Source organism: Oncorhynchus gorbuscha, linkage group LG05 (genome assembly GCF_021184085.1).
Source record: "Oncorhynchus gorbuscha isolate QuinsamMale2020 ecotype Even-year linkage group LG05, OgorEven_v1.0, whole genome shotgun sequence".
Lineage (NCBI taxonomy): Eukaryota > Metazoa > Chordata > Actinopteri > Salmoniformes > Salmonidae > Oncorhynchus > Oncorhynchus gorbuscha.
In genome coordinates, this window is record NC_060177.1 from 83,741,273 (window position 1) to 83,764,332 (window position 23,060).

The 23,060-nt window shown below is 44.1% G+C and overlaps 1 protein-coding gene across 1 annotated transcript in view; it reads right to left on the minus strand.

The window, feature by feature from the left end:
- LOC124035286 (nitric oxide synthase, brain-like) overlaps positions 1-23,060 on the minus strand; it is a 103,723-nt gene that overhangs the window by 66,603 nt on the left and 14,060 nt on the right. Inside the window, 2 exon segments of the mRNA XM_046348744.1 lie at positions 543-688; positions 18,794-18,931. Coding sequence (XP_046204700.1) covers positions 543-688; positions 18,794-18,931 — 284 coding nt within the window.

Consider the following 23,060-nt stretch of genomic DNA (forward strand, 5'->3'; position numbering starts at 1 on the left):
CAAGCTACAGTATATTGTGTGCAAGTAAAAAGAGCTATATATTATTATTGTGAAATGAATTATATGGAGGCTGTGCTCTTCCTGAATGTATAGGAATATATATGCATGTGTGAGCCACAGGAGGCTGGTGGTACCTTAAATGGGGAGGACGGGCTCGTGGTAACGACTGGAGCGGAATCAGTAGAACGTTATCAAATACATTAAACACATGGTTTCCATGGTTTCCAGGTGTTAGATGCCATTCCATTGGCTCCGTTCCGGACATTATTATGAGCCGTTTCCAAACCTTTCCCTCAATAAAATACATTTGATTTGTTATAAAAAAAAACATTATGGGCACCCAGGCATGAGTGTCACAGAGAAAGAGGTACTTTAAAGTAACATATTTTTTGAGTACTATTTACATCATATGTATATATGAGGACAATCAAATGACTTTTGTACTACTGTTGAGGATGCTGGCAATGAGGGACGCATGCAAGTACATTCAAAGGTATGTAAATAACTGAAGTATAGGGTCAGTGTTAGTGCAACTCTCCTACCTTTTGATGGAGGTGTAGTACTGGTCTATGAAGTCAGTAGCCAGCGGCAGCAGCTCTTCTTTGGTCCGAGACTCATCTGGCTTGCGGCTCCCCTGACTTGGTGTCATGATAGACCCGAAACACACACGCTCAGTGCAGATCGGCAACTGAAAGGCAACGTGGATGACATCACATCACACAAGGCTCTGATCACATGTAATTTCATTGTAGAACAAAAGCCATTGAGGAATCACATTGCTTCCATCTATAGTAATCACAGTTCTGATCACACATCACAGCCCCCAGGGCACTTCTGATCACACATCACAGCCCCCAGGGGACTTCTGATCACATATCACAGCCCCCAGGGGACTTCTGATCACACATCACAGCCCCCAGGGGACTTCTGATCACATATCACAGCCCCCAGGGGACTTCTGATCACACATCACAGCCCCCAGGGGAGAACTATATGTGTTCTTTGTGTCGTGCAGGTGCATTTTCTCTCTCTCTCTCTCTCTCTCTCTCTCTCTCTCTCTCTCTCTCTCTCTCTCTCTCTCTCTCTCTCTCTCTCTCTCTTCTCGAGGTCATTGATGGTCAGTCCTTACATCCATGGTTCTGTCTATGAATTTGAGAGTGGTTACATTTGTCCAGCCCCATCCCTCAGCTCTTTGTTATTGCTCGAACTGCAGATTGCCCCTTTCAACAGATATGTCCAGAATGACTGCTAATGACTGAATTATTCATTGAGTCATAATGGCAGCCTTAGAGAGCGAGAGACACATGTGGGGACACAAATGTGGGGACACAAATGCGCGCACAGGAACACTACCTGATCTAACGAGCACACAAGGGGACAGCTTTATTACAGGCCATACTGTTTCTACTGTAACGGTCTTCATCTCCCCCATAGAAACAACAGTGACAGCACCGTCAACAACACCGGAAGGGATCTGTTGCAGCTCTGTAGAAGCCTGGGTCTGTACTTTGTCAATGGTAGGTTACAGGGGGGACTCTTTGGGGAGATTCACCTACTGCTCACCTCTTGGCCACAGCACAGTAGACTACATGATCACAGACATTGAGCCTTTCTCAGCCCAGTAAGCTGTACAACATCAGACATTCACAGCCCAGTAAGCTGTACAACATCAGACATTCACAGCCCAGTAAGCTGTACAACATCAGACATTCACAGCCCAGTAAGCTGTACAACATCAGACATTCACAGCCCAGTAAGCTGTACAACATCAGACATTCACAGCCCAGTAAGCTGTACAACATCAGACATTCACAGCCCAGTAAGCTGTACAACATCAGACATTCACAGCCCAGTAAGCTGTACAACATCAGACATTCACAGCCCAGTAAGCTGTACAACATCAGACAGTCACAGCCCAGTAAGCTGTACAACATCAGACATTCACAGCCCAGTCAGCTGTACAACATCAGACATTCACAGCCCAGTAAGCTGTACAACATCAGACATTCACAGCCCAGTAAGCTGTACAACATCAGACATTCACAGCCCAGTAAGCTGTACAACATCAGAAATTCACAGCCCAGTAAGCTGTACGACATCAGACATTCACAGCCCAGTAAGCTGTACAACATCAGACATTCACAGCCCAGTAAGCTGTACAACATCAGTCATTCACAGCCCAGTAAGCTGTACAACATCAGACATTCACAGCCCAGTAAGCTGTACAACATCAGACATTCACAGCCCAGTAAGCTGTACAACATCAGACATTCACAGCCCAGTAAGCTGTACAACATCAGACAGTCACAGCCCAGTAAGCTGTACAACATCAGACATTCACAGCCCAGTCAGCTGTACAACATCAGACATTCACAACCCAGTAAGCTGTACAACATCAGACATTCACATCCCAGTAAGCTGTACAACATCAGACATTCACAGCCCAGTAAGCTGTACAACATCAGACATTCACAGCCCAGTAAGCTGTACAACATCAGACATTCACAGCCCAGTAAGCTGTACAACATCAGACATTCACAGCCCAGTAAGCTGTACAACATCAGACATTCACAGCCCAGTCAGCTGTACAACATCAGACATTCACAGCCCAGTAAGCTGTACCACATCAGACATTCACAGCCCAGTCAGCTGTACAACATCAGACATTCACAGCCCAGTAAGCTGTACAACATCAGACATTCACAGCCCAGTAAGCTGTACAACATCAGACATTCACAGCCCAGTAAGCTGTACAACATCAGACATTCACAGCCCAGTAAGCTGTACAACATCAGACATTCACAGCCCAGTCAGCTGTACAACATCAGACATTCACAGCCCAGTAAGCTGTACAACATCAGACATTCACAGCCCAGTAAGCTGTACCACATCAGACATTCACAGCCCAGTAAGCTGTACAACATCAGACATTCACAGCCCAGTAAGCTGTACAACATCAGACATTCACAGCCCAGTAAGCTGTACAACATCAGACATTCACAGCCCAGTAAGCTGTACAACATCAGACATTCACAGCCCAGTAAGCTGTACAACATCAGACATTCACAGCCCAGTAAGCTGTACAACATCAGACATTCACAGCCCAGTAAGCTGTACCACATCAGACATTCACAGCCCAGTAAGCTGTACAACATCAGACATTCACAGCCCAGTCAGCTGTACAACATCAGACATTCACAGCCCAGTAAGCTGTACAACATCAGACATTCACAGCCCAGTAAGCTGTACAACATCAGACATTCACAGCCCAGTAAGCTGTACAACATCAGACATTCACAGCCCAGTAAGCTGTACAACATCAGACATTCACAGCCCAGTAAGCTGTACAACATCAGACATTCACAGCCCAGTAAGCTGTACAACATCAGACATTCACAGCCAGTAAGCTGTACAACATCAGAAATTCATACAGATGGGCCCAAAACAGCACAGAATAATACCAGAAAGCAACCAGTAACCAACATATACAAACCCTCTTTGTATACCACATTCTGGATACCACATTCACTCACAGTGAAGAAGGCATCAATCTGGCAGTACAAAACATCAACTACATATTCAGGCTAACGGCAAAAGAAGCACATTTGAAATTGATTTTTTTTTAAATCACAGATGACAACTAGTTTGATGCAGATTGTAAAATTATAAGGAAAAAACATAGAACACTGTCAAACCAAAAGCACAGAGACCCAAATAATGGTGAATTACGCCTTCATTACTGTTGAATGGATTTGAAAAAGCTATAAAGGACAATCAAAATCCATTGGACTCCCCAGTTACTGACCAGGAGCTCAATAAGAAACTTCAGGCTCTCAAATGTAAAAAAAAAAAAAAACATGCGGACCTGATGGCATCCTAAATGAGATGCTCAAACTCACTAGTGCAAAATTTGAATTGGCTTTATTAAAACTGTTTAATTTGATCCTGAGTGTAGGTTATTTCCCTGACATCTGGAATCAAGGACTCATAACCCCAATCTTTAAAAACTGAGGCAAATTTGACCCTAACAATTACAGAGGCATTTGTGTGAACAGTAACCTGGGGAAGGTTTTCTGTAGTATTAGAAATGTAAGAGTTCTAAACTTCCTTAATAAGCACAATGTCTTGAGTAAAAGACAAATTGGATTTATACCAAAACATCACACAACTGATCATATTTACAACCTACACACCCTGATAGATAAACAGGTCCACCAAAATAATACCCTATAATGCCTTCGTCAGGGTTGCAATCTGAGCCCTACACTCTTCAATATTTACATCAACGAATTGGCCACTATTCTCGAAAAATCCTTAGCCCCTGGTGTTAGTCTCCACAATTCAGAAGTTAAATGCCTACTCTTTGCAGATGACATGTGCCTGCTGTCACCCACAGCACATGGCCTACAGCAGAGCCTGGACCTGCTACAGCAGTACTGCCAGACCTGGGCCCTGGCAGTAAACCACAAAAAGACTAAAATAATGATTTTCCAGAGAAGATCCAGATCTCAGGGAATAAGACCAAAGTCTAATTGCTACAAAATATATAGAGTACTGCACACACTACAATTACTTAGGTTTAAAAATAAGCTCAACTGGACACCTTAATGAGGCAGTGAATGAACTGAGAGAGAAAGCACGCAGGGCATTCTATGCCATTAAAAAGCTAATTCAATTTGAAATACCTATTCAAATTTGTCTAAAACTAATTGAATATTTCATTGAACCAATTGCACTTTATGGCAGTGAGGTGTGGGGTCCACTTGCAAGACAAGATTTCATCACATGGGACAAACACCCCATTGAAACCCTGCATGCAGAGTTCTGTGAGATTATCCTACATGTCCAGAGGAAAACTACAAACAATGCATGCAGGGCAGAATTAGGCCAATATCCACGAATAATACAAACTTAAAAAAGAGCAGTGACCCCCTCTCATATCATTACCAAGCCCTGCAATGCCAAGAGCTGAGCAAAGAAAAGAGTCCCCTCATCCAGCTGGTCCTGGTCCTGAGTTCACAAACCTGTTCTACTAACACACTGAAGCCTCAGGACCAGAACATCCAATCAATCAGGATAAACCAAAGTACAACACAGTCAAAACTACATTGCTTATTGGGAAACACAAGCACAAAGCAAAATGCAGTGCTATCTGGCCCTAAATCTACAGTACACCGTGGCTAAATATTTGACCACGGTTACTGATCAAAACCTTAGAAAAACCTTGACAAAGTAGTGAGCACAGCCTTTCCATTGAGAAGGGTAGACACAGGAAAACCTGGCTCCCTGTAGAGGAAAGGCTGTGCAACCGCTGCACAACAGCAGAACCTGAGACAGAGCTGTATTTGCTGTAAAACAATTAGAGAGTGTCATTTCCCCAAATTTGAAACCATTGTTCAAGGTTTCAAAGACCTCTCTGATGAGAGTAAGCTACTCGTCCTGTTGGGGAAGGACGCAGAGAGCTGTGGGTTGGCAGCGCACTACATTGCTGCCTGCCATAAGTTGAGGGACAGTGTCTGACAGACCAATCAACCTGCACATGTCCTCTACTGTATGCTTATTGTTATTGTTGAATGTATGGTTATTTTGACACTTGGTTATTGTTGTTACTGTTATCCCATTGACAATTTTGATTCTCATTTTTATATTGTAAATATCCAAAATAAGCTTTGGCAATATGTACATTGTTACGTCATGCCAATAAAGCAAATTGAATTGAATTTAAATTGAGAGAGAGAGAGAGAGAGAGAGAGAGAGAGAGAGAGAGAGAGAGAGAGAGAGAGAGAGAGAGAGAGAGAGAGAGAGAGAGAGAGAGAGAGAGAGAGAGAGAGAGTGCTTGGGAATTTATTATAAGCGAGAGAAAGGAAGCCCCAGGGGACCTATCGCTCAAGCCGTGGCATTTCTGTTTTACAGAGAGAGAGAGACACTAAAGGAATTCTTTATTTAGTGTCTGAACATTCTTTAGCAGACACTTCCTCTAAACAATAGAAAGGAAACATTTCTAAATGTAATGCAACGAAAACAGCCAACTAACTATATCCAAATAGGATTTTAGTAACCACATGGTCGACCTGTTACAATACATCAATCATGAAGTATTTGACAAATATCCACTTTGTAATAACAAATGTGTTGAACGTGTGCCAATCCAGGGTCTTTCTTCTACCCCCTACAGCCTGCGTTCCATTGACCTCTTTACCGCATCTATGCATTCGCCAAATTAGACAGAGAGAAAGAAAAAGGCAAAAAAAATTGCCCGAGCACGAACATAGAGCGGAAATTGAACAGGAACTCAACAACGCTGCCGCTAAAATGGGAAGTCTAGTCATATTGGATGAACCACACACCCAATCACTCTGTCCAGCCACTCAGGCCTTGCCCTAAAAATACCTTCCCCCCTCTTCCCGTACTCAAACAACCTCATCCTCAGTGTGACGCTTGCTTAAGTCACAGAAGTAAACAAGACGTACAAAAACAGCCTATGAGAATGACGAGGGGAGATAAGAGAGAGGGAGAGGGAGATAAAGAGGGACGCAGGGGGACAGAGAAAGAGAGAGAGACAGAGAAAGACAGAGATACAGAGATACAGAGAGACAGAGAGACAGAGACAGAGAGACAGGGACAGAGACAGAGAGACAGAGACAGAGAAAGACAGAGATACAGAGAGACAGAGAGACAGAGACAGAGAGACAGGGACAGAGACAGAGAGACAGAGACAGAGAGATAGAGACAGAGGGAAAGGATGTACAGTATATATATACACATAAACTACATGACCAAAAGTATGTGGACAACTGCTCGTCGAACATCTCATTCCAAAATCATGGGCTTTAATATGGAGTTGGTCCCACTTTGCTGCTATAACAGCCTCCACTCTTCTGGGAAGGCTTTTCACTAGATGTTGGAACATTGCTGCTGGGACTTGCTTCCATTCAGCCACAAGAGCATTAGTGAGGTCGTGCACTGATGTTGGGCGATTAGGCCTGGTTCGCAATCGGTGTTCCAATTAATCTCAAAGGTGCTCGATGGGGTTGAGGTCAGGGCTCTGTGCAGGCCAGTCAAGTTCTTCCACACCGATCTCGACAAACCATTTCTGTATGAACCTCACTTTGTGCACAGAGGGCATTGTCATGTTGGAACAGGAAAGGGCCTTCCCCAAACTGTTGCCACAAAGTTGGAAGCACAGAATGGTCTAGAATGTCTTTAAGATTTCCCTTCACTTGAACTAAGGGGCCTGAACCATGAAAAACAGACCATTATTCCTCTTCCACCAAACATTTCAGTTGGCACTATGCATCGGGGCAGGTAGCGTTCTGCTGGCATCCACAAAGTCCAGATTCGTCTGTCGGACTGCCAGATGGTGAAGCGTGATTTATCACTCCAGACAAAGCGTTTCCACTGCTCCAGAATCCAATGGCGGCGAGCTTTACACCACTTTAGCCGACGCTAGGCATTGCCATGGTGATCTTAGGCTTGTGTGCGTCTGCTCGGACTTGGAAACCCATTTCATGTAGTTCCTGACAAACAGTTATTGTGTTGACGTTGCTTCCAGAGGCAGTTTGGAACTCAGTAGTGAGTGTTGCAACCGAGGACAAACTATTTTTACACGCTACGTGATTCAGCACTCGGCGGTCCATTTCTGTGAGCTTGTGTGGCCTACAATTTCGCAGCTGAGCTTTTGTAGACGTTTCCACTTCATAATAACAGCACTTTGACACAGTTAACCGGGGCAGTTCTAGCAGGGCAGAAATTTTACAAACTGCCTTGTTGGAAAGGTGGCATCCTATGAATATGTCACGTTGAAAGTCACTGAGCTCTTCAGTAAGGCCATTCTACTACCAAAGTTTAACTATAGAGATTGCATGGCTATGTGATCGATTTTATACACCTATCAGTAACGGATGTAGCTGAAATAGCCGAATCCATTCATTTGACGGGTTGTCCACATACTTTTGTATATATAGTGTATATACAGTGCATTCGGAAAGTATCCCTTCACTTTTTACACATTTTGTTACGCTACAGCCTCATTCTAAAATGTTATTGATTTGGATTAAATCCCCATTAATCTACACACAATACCCCAGGTGTTTACAATTGCTATGAGACTTGAAATTGATCTCAGGTGAAATTCTGTTTCCATTGATAATCCTTGAGATGTTTCTGCAACTCGATTGGAGTCCAACTGTGGTAAATTCAGTTGATTGGACATGATTCTTAAATGCGCAAACCTGTCTATATAAGGCCCCACAGTTGACAGTGAATATCAGAGGAAAAAAAACAAGTCATGAGGTCGAAGGAATTGTCCGTAGAGCTCCGAGACAGGATTATGTCGAGGCACAGATCTGGGGAAGGGTACCAAAGCCTTTCTGCAGCATTAAAGGTCCCCAAGAACACAGTGGCCTCCATCATCCTTAAATGGAAAAAGTTTTGAATCACCAAGACTCTTCCTAGAGCTGGCCGCCCAGCCAAACTGAGCAATCGGGGGAGAAGGGCCTTAGTCATGGAGTTGACCAGGAACCCGATGGTCACTCTGACAGAGCTCCAGAGTTCCTCTTTGGAGATGGGAGAACCTTCCATAAGGACAACCATCTCTGCAGCACTCCACCAATCAGGCCTTTATGGTAGAGTGGCCAGACAGAAGCCACTCCTCAGTAAAAGGCACATGACAGCCCACTTGGTGTTTGCCAAAAGGCACCTAAAGACTCTCAGATCTGATGAAACCAAAATTGAACTCTTTGGCCTGAATGCCAAGCGTCACATCTGGATGAAACCTGGAACCATCCCTACGGTGACGCATGGTAGTGGCAGCATCATGCTGTGGGGATGTTTTTCAGCAGCAGGGACTGGGACACTCGTCAGGATCAAGGGAAAGATGAACGGAGCAAAGTACAGAGCGCTCAGGACCTCAGACTGGGGTGAAGATTCACCTTCCAACAGGACAACAACCCTAAGCACACAGCCAAGACAATGCAGGAGTGGCTTTGAGACAAGTCTCTGGTTGTCCTTGAGTGGCTCAGCCAGAGCCCAGACATCTCTGGGGAGACCTGAAAATAGCTGTGCAGCAACACTTCCCATCCAACCTGACAGAGCTTGAGAGGATCTGCAGAGAAGAATGGGAGAAACTCCCCAAATACAGGTGTGCCAAGCTTGTAGCGTCATACCCAAGAAGAGTCAATGCTGTAATTAGTGCCAAAGGTGCTTCAACAAATTACTGACAAAAGGGTCTGAATACTTACATAAATGTAATATTTCAGTTTTTTATTTTTAATAAATTAGATTACATTTATAAAAACATGTTTTTGCTTTGTCATTATTGTGTATTGTGTTAAGATGTCTGAGAGTTAAAAAGATTAAATGAATTTTAGAATAAGTCTAACAAAATGTTTAAAGGTCAATGGGTCTGAATGGGACAGTGACACACTTTTTGTTGTTTTGGCTCTGTACTCCAGCACTTTGGATTTGAAATGATACAATGACTATGAATTTAAAGTGCAGACTGTACATTTTTATGTCAACAATTACAGACCAGTATCCCTTCTTTCTTTTCTCTCCAAAACTCTTGAACGTGCCGTCCTTGGCCAGCTCTCCCGCTATCTCTCTCTGAATGACCTTCTTGATCCAAATCAGTCAGGTTTCAAGACTAGTCATTCAACTGAGACTGCTCTCCTCTGTATCACGGAGGTGCTCCGCACTGCTAAAGCTAACTCTCTCTCCTCTGCTCTCATCCTTCTAGATCTATCGGCTGCCTTCGATACTGTGAACCATCAGATCCTCCTCTCCACCCTCTCCGAGTTGGGCATCTCCGGCGCGGCCCACGCTTGGATTGCGTCCTACCTGACAGGTCGCTCCTACCAGGTGGCGTGGCGAGAATCTGTCTCCTCACCACGCGCTCTCACCACTGGTGTCCCCCAGGGCTCTGTTCTAGGCCCTCTCCTATTCTCGCTATACACCAAGTCACTTGGCTCTGTCATAACCTCACATGGTCTCTCCTATCATTGCTATGCAGACGACACACAACTAATCTTCTCCTTTCCCCCTTCTGATGACCAGGTGGCGAATCGCATCTCTGCATGTCTGGCAGACATATCAGTGTGGATGACGGATCACCACCTCAAGCTGAACCTCGGCAAGACGGAGCTGCTCTTCCTCCCGGGGAAGGACTGCCCGTTCCATGATCTCGCCATCACGGTTGACAACTCCATTGTGTCCTCCTCCCAGAGCGCTAAGAACCTTGGCGTGATCCTGGACAACACCCTGTCGTTCTCAACCAACATCAAGGTGGTGGCCCGTTCCTGTAGGTTCATGCTCTACAACATCCGCAGAGTACGACCCTGCCTCACACAGGAAGCGGCGCAGGTCCTAATCCAGGCACTTGTCATCTCCCGTCTGGATTACTGCAACTCGCTGCTGGCTGGGCTCCCTGCCTGTGCCATTAAACCTCTTCAACTCATCCAGAACGCCGCAGCCCGTCTGGTGTTCAACCATCCCAAGTTCTCTCACGTCACCCCGCTCCTCCGTTCTCTCCACTGGCTTCCAGTTGAAGCTCGCATCCGCTACAAGACCATGGTGCTTGCCTACGGAGCTGTGAGGGGAACGGCACCTCAGTACCTCCAGGCTCTGATCAGGCCCTACACCCAAACAAGGGCACTGCGTTCATCCACCTCTGGCCTGCTCGCCTCCCTACCACTGAGGAAGTACAGCTCCCGCTCAGCCCAGTCAAAACTGTTCGCTGCTCTGGCCCCCCAATGGTGGAACAAACTCCCTCACGACGCCAGGACAGCGGAGTCAATCACCACCTTCCGGAGACACCTGAAACCCCACCTCTTTAAGGAATACCTAGGATAGGATAAGTAATCCCTCTCACCCCCCCTTTAAGATTTAGATGTACTATTGTAAAGTGACTGTTCCACTGGATGTCATAAGGTGAATGCACCAATTTGTAAGTCGCTCTGGATAAGAGCGTCTGCTAAATGACTTAAATGTAAATGTAAATGTATTCATCCATCGAGTGAACCGTTTAGAATTTACAGCACTTTTTGTACATAGTCCCCCTATTTTAGGGGACCAAAAGTATTTGGACAAATTCACTTATATGTGTATTAAAGTAGTACAAGTAGTTTTGACTTTTCAAATTTGTCGGATGCATTTGTGCTTCTGTAACTTTCTCACTCATCATTATTCACGATTCATTCAGGACTATCCGTAATTATGGTAGCATCCACATTAATGTAGAAGTGTTAAGAAAAATAATTTCTATTGGGCACAAAACAATCTGAAACATAACTTTAACACACATATAAGTGAATTTGTCCTAATAGTTTGACTGTAAATTCTTAATGATTAAATTAAAAAGTCATTGTAATTGTATCATTTCAAATTCAAAGTGCTGGAGTGTTAAAACAACAACAAATGTGGCACTGGCCAAGAGAGACAAAGAGAGAGAGACAGAGACACACAGAGAGAGAGAGACAAAGAGAGAGAGACAGAGACACACACAGAGAGAGAGAGAGAGAGAGAGAGAGAGAGAGAGAGAGAGAGAGAGAGAGAGAGAGAGAGAGAGAGAGAGAGAGAGAGAGAGAGAGAGAGAGACAAAGAGAGACAGACAGACAGAGACACACAGAGAGAGAGAGAGACAAAGAGAGAGAGACAGAGACACACAGAGAGAGAGAGAGACAAAGAGAGAGAGACAGAAACACACAGAGAGAGAAAGACAAAGAGAGAGAGAGAGAGAGAGAGAGAGAGAGAGAGAGAGAGAGAGAGAGACAGAGACAGAGACACAGAGAGAGAGACAGAGACACAGAGAGAGAGAGAGAGAGAGAGAGAGAGAGAGAGAGAGAGAGAGAGAGAGAGAGAGAGAGAGAGAGAGAGACAGAGAGAGAGACAGAGACAGAGACACACACAGAGAGAGAGACAAAGAGAGAGAGACAGAGACACAGAGAGAGAGAGAGAGAGAGAGAGAGAGAGAGAGAGAGAGAGAGAGAGAGAGAGAGAGAGAGAGAGAGAGAGACAGATACACACAGAGAGAGAGAGAGAGAGAGAGAGAGAGAGAGAGAGAGAGAGAGAGAGAGAGAGAGAGAGAGAGAGAGAGAGAGAGAGAGAGAGATGGAAAGAGGAAGAAAGAGACACAGAGAGAGAGAGAGAGAGAGAGAGAGAGAGAGAGAGAGAGAGAGAGAGAGAGAGAGAGAGAGAGAGAGAGAGAGAGAGAGAGATGGAAAGAGGAAGAAAGAGACACAGAGACACAGAGAGAGAGAGAGAGATGGAAAGAAGAAGAAAGAGAGAGAGACAGAGACACAGAGACACAGAGAGAGAGATGTATGTACATGTACTAGTCTGTGGCGACCTAAATGCCAGAACCGGACAAAACCTGACACCCTCAGCACACAGGGGGACAAACATCTGCCTGGAGGTGACAGCATCCCCTCCCACATATGCCCCCCTAGGCACAACTATGACAACATAACCAACAAAAACGGGTCACAACTCCTGCAGCTTTGTCGCACGCTGGGTATGTACATAGTCAACGGTAGGCTTCCAGGGGACTCCTATGGTAGGTACACCTATAGCTCATCTCTTGGCAGTAGTACTGTAGACTACTTTATCACTGACCTCAACCCAGAATCTCTCAGAGCGTTCACAGTCAGTCCACTAACACCCCTATCAGACCACAGCAAAATCACAGTCTACTTAAACAGAGCAATACTCAATCATGAGGCATCAAAGCCAAAGGAACTGAGTAACATTAAGAAATGCTATAGATGGAAGGAATGCAGTTTGGAAACATACCAAAAAACAATTAGGCAACAACAAATTCAATCCCTTTTAGACAATTTCCTTGGTAAAACGTTCCACTGTAATAGTGAAGGTGTAAACTTGGCAGTAGAAAATCTTAACAGTATATTTGACCTCTCAGCTTCCCTATCAAATCTAAAAATCTCAAATAGAAAACCAAAGAAAATTAACAATAATGACAAATGGTTTGATGAAGAATGCAAAAATCTAAGAAAGAAATTGAGAAACCTGTCCAACCAAAACAACAACACGAAGAATTATCTATCCAAAATGGAGATGTATGGGTAAACCACTTCTCCAATCTTTTTGGTTCTATAACAAAGAATAAAGAGCAAAAACATATACATGATCAAATACAGATCTTAGAATCAACTATTAAAGACTACCAGAACCCACTGGATTCTCCAATTACATTGAATGAGTTACAGGACAAAATAAAAACCCTCCAACCCAAAAAGGCCTGTGGTGTCGATGGTATCCTCAATGAAATGATCAAATATACAGACAACAAATTCCAATTGGCTATACTAAAACTCTTTAACATCATACTTAGCTCTGGCATCTTCCCCAATATTTGGAACCAAGGTCTGATCACCCCAATCCACAAAAGTGGAGACAAATTTGACCCCAATAACTACCGTGGAATATGTGTCAACAGTAACCTTGGGAAAATCCTCTGCATTATTATTAACAGCAGACTCGTACATTTCCTCAATGAAAACAATGTACTGAGCAAATGTCAAATTGGCTTTTTACCAAATTACCGTACAACAGACCATGTATTCACCCTGCACACCCTAATTGACAACCAAACAAACCAAAACAAAGGCAAAGTCTTCTCATGCTTTGTTGATTTAAAAAAAAGCCTTCGACTCAATCTGGCATGAGGGTCTGCTATACAAACTGATGGAAAGTGGTGTTGGGGGTAAAACATATGACATTATAAAATCCATGTATACAAACAACAAGTGTGCGGTTAAAATGGGCAAAAAACACACACATTTCTTCACACAGGGTTGTGAGGTTAGACAGGGATGCAGCTTAAGCCCCACCCTCTTCAACATATATGTCAACGAATTGGCGCGGGCACTAGAAAAGTCTGCAGCACCCGGCCTCCCCCTGCTAGAATCCGAAGTCAAATGTCTGCTGTTTGCTGATGATCTGGTGCTTCTGTCACCAACCAAGGAGGGCCTACAGCAGCACCTAGATCTTATGCACATATTCTGTCAGACCTGGGCCCTGACAGTAAATCTCAGTAAGACCAAAATAATGGTGTTCCAAAAAAGGTCCAGTCACCAGGACCACAAATTTAAATTCCATCTAGACACTGTTGCCCTAGAGCACACAAAAAACTATACATACCTTGGCCTAAACATCAGCGCCACAGGTAACTTCCACAAAGCTGTGAACGATCTGAGCTGTGAACGATCCTCCGTGTACAATGTAAAACACCAAATAATGCATGCAGAGCAGAATTAGGCCGATACCCACTAATTATCAAAATCCAGAAAAGAGCCATTAAATTCTACAACCACCTAAAAGGAAGCGATTCACAAACCTTCCATAACAATGCCATCACCTACAGAGAGATTAACCTGGAGAAGAGTCCCCTAACCAAGCTGGTCCTGGGGCTCTGTTCACAAACACAAACACACCCTACAGAGCCCCAGGACAACAGCACAATTAGGCCCAACCAAATCATGAGAAAACAAAAAGATAATTACTTAACACATTGGAAAGAATTAACAAAAAAACAGAGCAAACTAGAATGCTATTTGGCCCTACACAGAGAGTACACAGCGGCAGAATACCTGACCACTGTGACTGACCCAAAATTAAGGAAAGCTTTGACTATGTACAGACTCAGTGAGCATAGCTTGCTATTGAGAAAGGCCACCGTAGGCAGACATGGCTCTCAAGAGAAGACAGGCTATGTGCTCACTGCCCACAAAATGAGGTGGAAACTGAGCTGCACTTCCTAACCTCCTGCCCAATGTATGACCATATTAGAGATACATATTTCCCCCAGATCACACAGATCCACAAAGAATTTGAAAACAAATCCAATTTTGAAAAACTCCCATATCTACTGGGTGAAATTCCACAGTGTGTCATCACAGCAGCAAGATTTGTGACCTGTTGCCACGAGAAAAGGGCAACCAGTGAAGAACAAACACCATTGTAAATACAACCCATATTTATGCTTATTTATTTTATCTTGTGTCCTTTAACTATTTGTACATTGTATATATATTTATATATATATATAATATGACATTTGTAATGTCTTTACTGTTTTGATACTTCTGTATGTGTAATGTTTACTGTTCATTTTTATTTTTTTATTTTTTTATTTCACCTTTATTTAACCAGGTAGGCTAGTTGAGAACAAGTTCTCATTTGCAACTGCGACCTGGCCAAGATAAAGCATAGCAGTGTGAACAGACAACACAGAGTTACACATGGAGTAAACAATTAACAAGTCAATAACACAGTAGAAAAAAAAATGGGCAGTCTATATACAATGTGTGCAAAAGGCATGAGGAGGTAGGCGAATAATACAATTTTGCAGATTAACACTGGAGTGATAAATGATCAGATGGTCATGTACTGGTAGAGATATTGGTGTGCAAAAGATCAGAAAAGTAAATAAATAAAAAACAGTGTAAAAACAGTATGGGAATGAGGTAGGTGAAAATGGGTGTGCTATTTACCAATAGACTATGTACAGCTGCAGCGATCGGTTAGCTGCTCGGATAGCTGATGTTTGAAGTTGGTGAGGGAGATAAAAGTCTCCAACTTCAGCGATTTTTGCAGTTCGTTCCAGTCACAGGCAGCAGAGTACTGGAACGAAAGGCGGCCAAATGAGGTGTTGGCTTTAGGGATGATCAGTGAGATACACCTGCTGGAGCGCGTGCTACGGATGGGTGTTGCCATCGTGACCAGTGAATAGATAGATAAGGCGGAGTTTTACCTAGCATGGACTTGTAGATGACCTGGAGCCAGTGGGTCTGGCGACGAATATGTAGTGAGGGCCAGCCGACTAGAGCATACAAGTCGCAGTGGTGGGTGGTATAAGGTGCTTTAGTGACAAAACGGATGGCACTGTGATAGACTGCATCCAGTTTGCTGAGTAGAGTGTTGGAAGCCATTTTGTAGATGACATCGCCGAAGTCGAGGATCGGTAGGATAGTCAGTTTTACTAGGGTAAGCTTGGCGGCGTGAGTGAAGGAGGCTTTGTTGCGGAATAGAAAGCCGACTCTTGATTTGATTTTCGATTGGAGATGTTTGATATGAGTCTGGACGGAGAGTTTTCAGTCTAGCCAGACACCTAGGTACTTATAGATGTCCACATATTCAAGGTCGGAACCATCCAGGGTGGTGATGCTAGTCGGGCATGCGGGTGCAGGCAGCGATCAGTTGAAAAGCATGCATTTGGTTTTACTAGCGTTTAAGAGCAGTTGGAGGCCACGGAAGGAGTGTTGTATGGCATTGAAGCTCGTTTGGAGGTTAGATAGCACAGTGTCCAATGACGGGCCGAAAGTATATAGAATGGTGTCGTCTGCGTAGAGGTGGATCAGGGAATCGCCCGCAGCAAGAGCAACATCATTGATATATACAGAGAAAGATTTTGTTGTTTTTCACCTTATATATTCACTTTGTATGTTGTCTACCTCACTTGCTTTGGCAATGTTAACACATGTTTCCCAGGCCAATAAAGCCCTTGAATTGCATTGAATTGAATTGAATTGAATTGAATTGAGAGAGAGAGAGAGAGAGAGAGAGAGAGAGATGGAAAGAGGAAGAAAGAGACACAGAGACACAGAGAGAGAGAGAGATGGAAAGAGGAAGAAAGAGAGAGAGACAGAGACAGAGAGAGAGAGAGAGAGAGAGAGAGAGAGAGAGAGAGAGAGAGAGAGAGAGAGAGAGAGAGAGAGAGAGAGAGAGAGAGACAGAGAGAGAAAGAGAAAGAGAAAGAGAAAGAGAAAGAGAAAGAGAGAGGGGAAGAGAGAAAGGGAAAAAAGGGTGATGATGAACAGAGTGTTAAAAATAAAACAAAGGATTCACTCTTGGCTCAATACTTCCGCTTGACATAAAGCTCTGGGCATTCATGCCCCGCAGCTGTTCTTTATATGACTGAGAAAAACAGAATTCTGTGATTTTTTATACATCTGAAGAGGTGCTATTAGAGGCGAGGCACATTCATTGGGATGCATAGCAGGCTGTCGTCCGATAAGTCTCTGAAATAATTAGCTAGGCTCATGTTAAAAGACCAAGGCGACGGCTGCAGAGCTATCTGTGCAGATGGATGGCTAAATGCTTAAGATGGGGGGCCACAGTGGCTTGCGGGTATGCATACCCACATCCTTACCCACATCCATACCCACATCCATACCCACATCCGTACCCACATCTGTACCCACATCCGTACCCACATCTGTACCCACATCCGTACCCACATCTGTACCCACATCCGTACCCACATCTGTACCCACTTCTGTACCCACATCCGTACCCACATCCGTACCCACATCCGTACCCACATCCGTACCCACATCTGTACCCACATCCGTACCCACATCTGTACCCACATCCGTACCCACATCCGTACCCACATCCATACCCACATCCGTACCCACATCCGTACCCACATCCATACCCACATCCGTACCCACATCTGTACCCACATCCGTACCCACATCCGTACCCACATCCGTACCCACATCCGTACCCACATGCGTACCCACATCCGTACCCACATCTGTACCCACACATGCAGTCAGAGTCGGCCCCAGCCTTTTGGGGGCCCTCAGTTACATTTTGCCATATGCTGGAGAGAAATGTTTACAGTTTTTAAGATTATATCTGAGTGAGCGTGACTGACAAAATCAATGGGGGCCCCCACAGTCGATAATTCAACCATGATTACTACAAGTTTAGACAGCTGGCTAGAATAATTTACCAATCTAAAACCTGCTGATATGGGCTAACTGAGTGAATGCTGATATGGGCTAACTGAGTGAATGCTGATATGGGCTAACTGAGTGAATGCTGATATGGGCTAACTGAGTGAATGCTGATATGGGCTAACTGAGTGAATGCTGATATGGGCTAACTGAGTGACTGCTGATATGGGCTAACTGAGTGAATGCTGATATGGGCTAACTGAGTGAATGCTGATATGGGCTAACTGAGTGAATGCTGATATGGGCTAACTGAGTGAATGCTGATATGGGCTAACTGAGTGAATGCTGATATGGGCTAACTGAGTGAATGCTGATATGGGCTAACTGAGTGACTGCTGATATGAGCTAATTGAGTGACTGCTGATATGAGCTAATTGAGTGACTGCTGATATGAGCTAAATGAGTGACTGCTGATATGGGCTAATTGAGTGACTGCTGATATGGGCTAATTGAGTGACTGCTGATATGGGCTAATTAAGTGACTGCTGATATGAGCTAATTGAGTGAATGCTGATATGGGCTAACTGAGTGACTGCTGATATAAGCTAATTGAGTGAATGCTGATATGGGCTAACTGAGTGACTGCTGATATGGGCTAACTGGGTGACTGCTGATATGGGCTAATTGAGTGACTGCTGATATGAGCTAATTGAGTGACTAAATTTGACTAAAATAAATTTCGAAATTGCACCTTGTGTATTCTAATATTCTAACTCTCAACAGTAAGTTGAGACCCTGACGGAGTTCCTAAAAAATATCTATATTATTATATAAAAATATATATTTTCTGCTGTATTTGTATGAAAAGGGCTATATGAGTACACACTAATTTGATTAAATTAATTGTTTGATTGATCAGCTAATTGACTAATCAATTGATTGATGAGAGGAAGCAACTGTTGTACAGATGAGAAGCCACACAGTCCCGTGACTGATTAATTGATTGGCTAATTAGTTAATGATTAACTAATTGACTGATTGATTGATGAGAAGAAGCCAGTGTCTGCAGATGAGAAATAAAGTCCGTTCCGTACCTTACTAGAGCTGTGGTGTAGAGTGTCATTGTACGTGACTCCAGTCTCCACATTCTTGATCTTCATGAAGCGATGGCATTTGGATGGGCTGCCATTCTGGAGAGCCTTGTTAGGGGAGATCCTCCCCTGGGCTGAAGTCTAGAGGGAAGAAGCAGATGTTTAGGAGAATTCATACACTTTAGTCAGTAGACTAGCCGATAATGCTTCTACCAAGATGGCCGTCGAGCACCCTTGACAGTGGCGGTTGGATACAAGAACTTTAGGTAGAGAGGGGGAAAAAAGGAGAGAGAGATATAGAGACAGTCACAGAGAGAGATAGATAGACAGTCACTGAGAAAGAGATAGAGACAGTCACACAGAGCGATAGACAGTCGCAGAGAGATGGAGATAGATACAGTCACATAGAGAGATTCACAGAGAGAGATTGCTTTGGCAATGTTAACACATGTTTCCCATGCCAATAAAGCCCCTTGAATTGAATTTAATTGAATCGAGAGAGAGAGAGAGAAGGAGACAGTCACAGAGACAGACAGAGATACAGACAGTAACACCAAGAAAGAGAGATAGTGACAGTCACAGAGAAAGAGAAAGAGAGAGAGAGAGAGAGAGAGAGAGAGAGAGAGAGAGAGAGAGAGAGAGAGAGAGAGAGAGAGAGAGAGAGAGAGAGAGAGAAATCAGAGACAGAGACAGAGACAGAGACAGAGACAGAGATAGCGACAGTCACACAGAGATAGAGACAGTCACAGAGAGAGATATACAGTGAGGGAAAAAGTATTTGATCCCCTGCTGATTTTGTACGTTTGCCAACTGACAAAGAAATGACCAGTCTATAATTTTAATGGTAGGTTTATTTGAACAGTGAGAGTCAGAATAACAACAAAAAAATCCAGAAAAACGCATGTCAAAAATGTTATAAATTGATTTACATTTTAATTTGGGAAATAAGTATTTGACCCCTCTCAATCAGAAAGATTTCTGGCTCCCAGGTGTCTTTTATACAGGTAACGAGCTCTTAAAGGGAGTGCTCCTAATCTCAGTTTGTTATCTGTATAAAAGACACCTGTCCACAGAAACAGGACACCTTCACCGCATCAAAGGGACGATGGATGGGGCCATGTACCGTCAAATCCTGGGTGAGAACCTCCTTCCCTCAGCCAGGGCATTGAAAATGTGTCGTGGATGGGTATTCCAGCATGACAGTGACCCAAAACACACAGCCAAGGCAACAAAGGAGTGGCTCAAGAAGAAGCACATTAAGGTCCTGGAGTGGCCTAGCCAGTCTCCAGACCTTAATCCCATAGCAAATCTGTGGAGGGAGCTGAAGGGTCGAGTTCACAAACATCAGCCTTGAAACCTTAATGACTTGGAGAAGATTTGCAAAGAGGAGCAGGACAAAATCCCTCCTGAGATGTGTGCAAACCTGGTGGTCAACTACAAGAAACGTCTGACCTCCGTGATTGCCAACAAGGGTTTTGCCACCAAGTACTAAGTCATGTTTTGCAGAGGGGTCAAATACTTTTTTCCCTCATTAAAATGCAAATCAATTTATAACATTTTTGACATGCGTTTATCGGGATTTTTTTGTTGTTATTCTGTCTCTCACTGTTCAAATAAAGCTACCATTAAAATGATAGACTGAGCATTTCTTTGTCAGTGGGGAAACGTACAAAATCAGCAGGGTATCAACAAACAAAAAATCCCTCACTGTATACAGTCACAGAGAGCGAGAGAGTCAAGGAGACAGCGATAGAGGCAGTCACAGAAAGAGAGAGAGAGAGAGAGAGAGAGAGTCAAAGAAAGAGAGGGATAAAGTTCATCACAGTGAGAAACATTGAGACAGTCACAGAGAGAGATACAACGTAAAACACCAAATAATGCATGCAGAGCAGAATTAGGCCGATAATAATCATAATCCAGAAAAGAGCTGTTAAATTCTACAACCACCTAAAAGGAAGCGATTCCCAAACCTTCCATAACAGAGCCATCACCTACATAGAGATTAACCTAGAGAAGAGTCCCCTAAGTAGGCTGGTTCTGGGATTGTTCACAAACACAAATAGAGCCCCAGGACAGCGACATAATTAGACCCAACCAAATCATGAGAAAAACAAAAAGATAATTACTTGACACATTGGAAAGAATTAACAATAAACAGAGCAAACTAGAATGTTATTTGGCCCTAAACAGAGAGTACACAGTGGCAGAATACCTGACCACTGTGACTGACCCAAAATTAAGGAAAGCTTTGATTATGTACAGGCTCAGTGAGCATAGCCTTGCTATTGAGAAATGCCGGCGTATGGAAACATGGATCTCAAGAGAAGACAGACTGTGCACAGACTGCATACTGCCCACAAAGTGAAGTGGAAACTGAATTGCACTTTCTAACCTTCTGCCAAATCTATGAACATATTAGAGACACATATTTCCCTGAGATTACATAGACCCACAAAAAAATTGAAAACAAATCCAATTTTGATAAACTCTCATATCTATTGTGTGAAATACCACAGTGTACAATCACAACAGCAAGATTTGTGACCAGTTGCCACAAGAAAAGAGCAACCAGTGAAGAACAAACACCATTGTACAAACAATATTTATGTTTATTTGTTTTCCCTTATGTACTTTAACTATTTGCACATTGTCACGTTCTGACCTTTATTTCCTGTGTTTTGTATTTAGTTAGTATGGTCAGGGCGTGAGTTGGGTGGGCAGTCTATGTTTGTTTTTCTAGGTTTTGGGAATTTCTATGTTTCGGCCTAGTATGGTTCTCAATCAGAGGCAGGTGTCATTAGTTGTCTCTGATTGAGAATCATACTTAGGTAGCCTGGGTTTCACTGTGTGTTGGTGGGTGATTGTTCCTGTCTCTGTGATTGCACCAGATAGGACTGTTTTAGGTTTTCTGATGTTTGTTGTTTTTGTTAGTTATCTCATGTGTAGTTTCTTTATAAATTAAAGAACATGAATAACCACCATGCTGCTTTTTGGTCCGCTTCTCTTTCACCAGAAAACCCTTACACACATCGTTACAACACTGTATATATACATAATATGACCTTTTAAATGTCTCTATTCCTTTGGAACTTTGTAAAGTTGTGTAATGTTTACTGTTCATTTTTTTTCACATTTGTTTATTATCTATTCCACTTGCTTTGGCAATGTTAACAAATGTTTCCCATGCCAATAAAGCCCATTGAATTGAATTGATGGAGACAGTCACAGTGAGTGTCACGTTCTGACCATTGTTCTTTTGTGTTTTCCTTGTTTTAGTGTTGGTCATGACGTGAGCTGGGTGGGCATTCTATGTTGTGTCTCTAGTTTGTCTATTTCTATGTTTGGCCTGATATGGTTCTCAATCAGAGGCAGGTGTTGGTCATTGTCTCTGATTATTTAGGTAGCCTGTTTTGTGTTGGGATTGGTGGGTGGTTGTTTCCTGTCTTTGTGTTTTCTGCACCAGTTAGGAAATCCTCGACGGGAGAGGACCCAGGGGAGTGTCGTCCCAAGGTGCAGCAGGAGAAGCGGCAGCAGGAGCAGCGTAAGGAGGAATGGACATGGGATGATGTATTGGATGGCAAGGGTTACTACACATGGGAAGAGATCCTGGCGGGAAAGGATCGACTCCCATGGGAACAGGTGGAGGCAGCTAGGAGAGCAGAGTTAGCCGGAGAGAGGAGCCGGCGATACGAGGGAACACGGCTGGCAAGGAAGCCCAAGAGTCAGCCCCTAAAATGTATTGGGGGGGCACACAGGAAGTAAGGCGAAGCCAGGTAGGATACCTGCGCCAACTTCCTGTGCTTACCGGAGGGCGAGAGAGACCGGGCAGGCACCGTGTTATGCTGTGGAGTGCACGGTGTCTCCAGAGCGGGTGCACAGCCCTGTGCAGTACATTCCAGCTCCTCGGATCGGCCGGGCTAGAATGGGCATCGAGCCAGGTAAGGTTGGACAGGCTCTGTGCTATGGAGCTCCAGTGCCACCTACACGCACCAGCCCTCCGGTGGCAGCCCCCCGCACCAGGCTTCCGGTGCGTGTCCAGAGCCCAGTACTCCCTGTTCCTCCTCCCCGCACTCGCCCTGAGGTGCGTGTCCTCGGCCCAGTACCACCAGCGCCGGCGCCACGTACCAGGCCTACAGTGCGCCTCGACTGTCCAGAGCTGCTAGAGTCTCCCGCCTGTCCGGAGCTGCTAGAGTCTCCTGCCTGTTCAGAGCTGCTAGAGTCTCCCGCCTGTCCAAAGCTGCTAGAGTCTCCCGTCTGTCCAGAGCTGCTA